Genomic DNA, 5,799 nt, shown 5'->3' with positions numbered 1-5,799 from the left:
TCTCCCCCAGCGCCTATCCATCCCCATCCACCCCCACTGCCTATCTATCCATCCCCATCTACCCCCCATTATCCGTCCCCATCCACCCCCCACCGCACATCTATCCCTCCCCACCCAGCCCCAATCTATCCATCGCCATCCATCCCCATCCACCCCCTATTATCCGTCCCCATCTATCTCTCCATCCCCATTCACACCTCATTATCCATCCCCACTGCCTATCTCACCATCCCCATCCACACCCATTATCCATCCCCATCCACTGCCTACCTCTCCATCCCCATCCACCCCCCATCTATCCCACCCCACTCATCCCTCCCCACCCACCCCCACCGCCTATTTCTCCATCCCCATCCACTGCCTACCTCTCCATTCCCATCCACACCCATTATCCATCCCCATCAACCCCCACTGCCCATCTATCCATCCGCACCCACTGCCCACTATCTCTCCCCACACATCCCCCACTATCTAGCCATCTATCGAGTGGGCGTCTTCCCTGAGTCACGCAGGTCGGTGCCGTGTTTATGCTCCTACAACTAATGACTCTTCACTTCCCCTTGTGTGTCGGGGACTAAAATTATCGTTGCTATAAAAGCCCGGCAGGGCAGGGCGGAGCCGCTCTGGGTCTGTGAGCTCGCAGCACCGCAATCAGTCTGTCTCTAATGGCACAGTTGTTAAGAGAACCCAGGCGATCTGCTCCCAGCCCCTCCCCCTGCTCTGACCCACCAGACCACCCTGCTGCCAGGGCTGGGGCTAGAACCCAGGAGTCCTGGTTCCCCCTCCTGGCTCTCGCCCACTAGCTCTCACTCCCCTCCCAGAGCTGGAGGCAGTGGATAGACAGACACAGAGCCGGTGCCTGGGGCCGGGAGAGGGGCGTGGAGTGGGGGAAATACCCCAATGAGTTGTCTGTCGCAGATTCACCCATGATGTGGTGAGTCACTATTGATGACTCAGTACCTGGGGACACTGCCCCATCCACGACCCTGCCCCACTGATTCCCCCGCCCGTCCGCCCCCCCTCCCTCACCCACCCTACGGTCAACAGCTTCATTGCCGTTGCGAGGAGCATTTCCACCCGCCACCACAGGGTGGTGCTGCTCAGCAAACCTGGGACCTTGGGATGGCTAGCTAGCTAGATAGGGTGTATGGGGATAGATAGATAATAGTGTCCCATAGAAATAGCCTGTTAATTAGAATAGACAGATGGAGAGGGAAAATTCCATATAAGGCGTCTCTAGCTATCACTATCCTTACTCCTGGGTTCTAACCCCAGCTCTTGGAGGGGAGTGGGGTCTAGTGGTTAGAGCAGGTAGTGGAGCCAGCAATGGGGCAAATGCAGGATGTAGGGACAGGAATGAAAGACTCCCCTCCTCAAAAGCCAAGACAACTCAAGATACAGGGAAGAGCTGGCACCCCTAGAGGGGAAAGGCCCGTACCCCATTCTGCACCCCCCAGCCAGCCAGTCCCCTGCCCTGGGGCTGGATGGGAACCAGCGCCCCCTGGAGGGGAGAGGCCCCCTGGCCCATTCCCAGCCCCCTCCCCTTTAAGTTGCTTTTTCTGTCTCTTTAATTTTCTGGCTCTTCTCTTACCACTCACTAGTTGCCGTGGGAACCAGCTGCGTCGCACCTGGAGCCGGTCTCTGATTGGTTGTCCAGGCCCGTAGCCTCATAGGGAACCTGTGGTTACAAGTGGGTGTCGTTTATTTAAAGGGACCCCCCGGAGAGGCCGCCAATCAGCAACGCCTGGGCGCTAGACCGTGGCTTGGGGAACACCCCAGGGCTGGGGGGAAGCTCCCGCCCCCGCTGTGACATATTGAGCCCCCAGAGCAGTGCGCCCGTCCGGTGTCACTTCTGCAAACGCGGTCATTGGGAACTCTGATGTCATGCATGGGGAACCCCTCCTCCCAGGGCTGGGCATAGAACCCAGGACCCCTGGCTCCTAGCCCCCTCCTGCTTTAACCACTAGAGCCCCCCAGAGCCAGGAAGAGAACCCAGGAGTCCTGACTCCCAGCCCCCCTGCTCTAACCCACTAGCACCCCCGCAGAACCCAGGCGTTCAGGCTCTCAGTGATCTGGGGACAATCAGAAAGTTATTTAGTTTTAGCCCCGCCCTGCTGAGGGGGTGGGGAGATGTCACTCTGGCCGGCCTCAGAAAGCAGGTGTTTCCACTTCAAGGGGCGGAGCAGTGCTTGCCCCCTATAAGCCGGGACACACACCGCGGCTAGGCTCACTGGGGCAGTGAGCTCGCGGGAACGGCGGCCGAGGGGCATGCGCTCTCAGAAAGGTGAGTGGGGTGCACTGGCCCTTTAAAAGAGGGGCGTGGCTGCTTTCGGGAGATACATTGTTGCTTCTTTGCTCCCTTTATGACCCGCTGAATAAAAGTGGGGTGCTGTGCCTTTAAGGAGGGGTATCTATATGGGACCAGTCCGTATACAGACTTGCTTAGCTGTTCCATGAGATATACAGCTATTATAGACGGGGCTGTATTGGCCTAGTATCTCTGTGCCTGAGATGCAACTATCCTAGAGTGGGCTGTATTGTGCGGCGCGGGGTGCTGTATTGGACTGGTATCACTGTGTCTGGGCTGTAGCTATCATTGACTGGGTTGTATGGTGTAGAGACCAATATCGCTGTGCCTGGGACATTGCTATCATAGACTGGAATGTATTGTGCAGGAGGGGCTCTCTACTGGACCGGTATCGCTGGGCCTGGGACATAGCTATCATAGACCGGGTGTAGGGGCCTTCTATATTGGAGCAGTCCCTATACAGAATAGGGTAGCTAACATCTGAGTTACAGCCCTATAGACTAGTCTGCATTGAGCCGGGGAGGAGAAACCTATATTAGACTGGTCTCAGTGTAGACCATCAGAGCTGAAACAGGGCTATAATACGTGGGATGGGAGGAGTTCCCAGGGCTGTATGGTCTCTATATACTGGTGCTGTAATAAGGACTGGCTATGGACCGGTTGTTAGTGGCAGCTGGTGCCCAGACTGCAGTGATATACGCAACAGGGGTGCTGGGGAGTTAGGTGGTTAAGGGCTGCCTGGACCTCCTGGGTTCTGTCTCCACCTCTGGGAGGGGAGTGGGGGCTAGTGGGTGGAGGGATAAAGGGATCTCCTCTGGGGCACGGGCGGGGGGGGAGGTGTCTGGGCTGTCCCCTGGCCCCGTGGGCCTGACAGTCCCAGGGCACTGGTGCGTGGAGCGGAATCCCCGAGCAGTAGCCCTGCGTCACCGGGAAACCCCTACTAGCGCTGAGCCCCGATGGTGAGGAGGAAACCGCCTCTCTAGCGGGCAGCCAATGACAGGCCTCGAGCCCGAGGAGGAGTGGAGGGTCTGGGGAACCCTCAACCCTCCCCAGACCCCGCTGAGGGTCTCCCCGGAGCAGAGGGGGACGGAGCGTCCCTGCGCTCTTCCTGGTTTTGGTAGAGGAATCCTGTCCCAGGACCCTGACTCTCAGCCCCCCCAGCTCCGCTCTAAGCACTCCTGGTCCAGAGCCAGGGGTCCCCACTCCCCCGCGTTACCCTTCCACACCAGTTTCCCGGACACAGTCTCATTGGTCGGTGTCATCGGGGTGCGTGCGAGTGTCTCTCATTCAGTCTCGGTTTGAATGTGGGGGCGAGGGAGGCGGAAATGAAATCCACTGGGGGGGGGCGAGCTAGGACGGTGCGGGGGGAGCCGGGGGGAGGGTTGGGGGCATTCTGGGAGAAGAAGAAGGAGGCTGGGCTGAGGTGGGGAAGGGCAGGACTGACCAAGGAGTGGATGAGAAGTGGGGAGGGGGCAGGGAAAGGGGGCACATGGTCAGGGCAGCTACAGAGCGGAAGGGCTGGCGGGGATGAGATTTCCCCCCCTCCCCCAGAAGAGAAACACAGGGAGCTCTGACTGGTCAGATGGGGACCACCCCCGACACAGGAGTGGGTCGGGAGCTGCTCTTGGGTAGCAGATGGGGGGGGGGGGGCACGGGGCTGGGGACGGTAGGCTTTTGTCGGGGGGCGGCCTCCTGCCCCCCCCCCCCAAGAAGGGGGACTCCGATGCTAAACCACCCCAGAAACTGACTCTTCCCCCCCTCGCCCCAGTTCTGGGTGTGTCAGCCCCAGCTCTGGGAGAGAGCTAGTGGTTGGAGGAGGGAGGACCTGGGAGCCAGGACGCCTGGGTTCTGAGGGGCGTGGGGTCTAATAGCTGAGCTGGAGGGGGCTGGGAGCCAGGACTCCCCAGCTCCAGGTGAGAGCCGGAGAGAGAACCTAGGAGTCCTGACTCCCAGCCCCCGCCCCCACCAGTCGCTGGGGCCCACGTCACTTCCCCGGCGGGCGGCGTGGGGGCTGAGTGAGCTGTTGCTTTCCAGCATGGAAGGAACACGCTGCCGGGTGGCAGGGGCAGCGCTGCCGGGGGCACGGGGCGGGCGGCGGCAGCCGCAGCCAGCAGCAGCGGCCTTTGTGTCTCAGTGTCTCAGACGGTCCATGACACGTTTTCCTCCTGGGGCGGCTTGGAAAGGAAAAATCCGCTGTGTAGGCACCGGCCTGGGTGGAAACGATTGCTCCATGGGTGTGGGGAGGGGCGGTCGGAGAGAGCCTGAGACATCCCATTACTGTCCTACCTACCACTAGACCCCAAAGTTGGGGAGAGAACCCAGGTGTCCTGGCTCCCTGCCTCTAACCCACTAGACTTCCCCTCCCTTCCCAGAGACAGAACCCAGGAGTCCTGGCTCCCACCCCAACGCTAACTGCTAGACCCCACTCCCCTGTCACAGCCAGGGGATGGAACCCAGGAGTCCTGGGCTGAGTGCTTGGTCTCCCTTCCCCTCGCCAGGCGGTAGAGGAGACAGAAGCGCGGTCCCACCCCAGACAGTGAAGAAGCTTCTGGAGCAGAAGAGACGGCAGCAGACAGCACTGGGCTATGCGGCCAGCTCTCAGGTGAGCCCCTCTGCCCTGCCCCCCCAATTTCCCTGGGTGTCTTGGCCACAGCTGAGACCTCTCTAGCCCCGGACCTCAGGCGTGACTCCTGGTGTGTGGGCCAAATCCCTTCGTGTCAGTTCCATTCTGCCTCCCAAGGCGCATGCTGCAAGGGGCTTCTCCTTTACTTCCTGGCCACTCTCACAGTGTTCTGTGCAGTTGTTACCTGGCTGTTCTACCCCAGAGGTGGCTGCATCTCAGCACCAGGTGAGCCGCCCTGTGACTCATCAGCAATTTCTGTTTTTTCTCTCTCTAGGTCCCAACAGATGCCATTGACCCTTCCCAGACAGGTGAGTCAAACATGGACCCCACATTGTAGCTTTCCCCAACCCTAGATACCCTTCGATTCCCCTGGGGTCCCCACTCCCTGCCTGTGGTATGACAACCCCAGTGCCCCAGACCTTCTGATCCCTCAGGAGTGCCCCCCCCCCCCTCTGTGTTCCCCCCCCCCGCCCCTCCCCCCCCCCCCCCCATGCTTTGCACCCACCATCCATGTCTCTCTCCCATCCAGATGAGTGCCCGGAGCCCATGGGGCTGGGAAGGGGATCTGTGGGGGAATCTGCCCCTGGCCCCCCCCTGGCTCCCTACCCACCTTGGCAGGTCGATCCCTCATGCCATGCGGCCTTCCCCGACTGCCACTATCACTGCTCGGCCGCGGCCAGCAGCTACCAGCCCCCAGGACCCACGTACGATGCAACAGACTCCTATGCCCCCGTGGGGACCGGGGTGTTTGGAGCAGGGGATCCCTACAGCACCATGATGGCAGCCACGGGGGACTTGGAGGTGAGATGGGGGGGCTGTGAGTCGGGAGTGAGGGGCACCGGCAGAGCTGTGGGGCTGGGCTAGCAGA

At 60.6% G+C, this 5,799-nt stretch overlaps 1 protein-coding gene across 1 annotated transcript in view; it reads left to right on the top strand.

Moving 5' to 3' along the window:
- Positions 1-4,893: 4,893 nt before the first annotated feature.
- NFKBID (NFKB inhibitor delta) overlaps positions 4,894-5,799 on the top strand; it is a 3,856-nt gene continuing 2,950 nt past the window's right edge. The window contains 4 exon segments of the mRNA XM_026658571.1: positions 4,894-4,910; positions 5,206-5,239; positions 5,461-5,515; positions 5,518-5,732. Of these exon segments, the coding sequence (XP_026514356.1) occupies positions 4,894-4,910; positions 5,206-5,239; positions 5,461-5,515; positions 5,518-5,732 (321 nt within the window).

The sequence above is a fragment of the Terrapene carolina genome, unplaced genomic scaffold (assembly GCF_002925995.2).
Source record: "Terrapene carolina triunguis isolate 2854851 unplaced genomic scaffold, T_m_triunguis-2.0 Scaffold461, whole genome shotgun sequence".
Lineage (NCBI taxonomy): Eukaryota > Metazoa > Chordata > Testudines > Emydidae > Terrapene > Terrapene triunguis.
The sequence above is the reverse complement of the archived record's forward strand: the minus strand, read 5'-3'. Positions and strand labels throughout refer to the sequence as shown.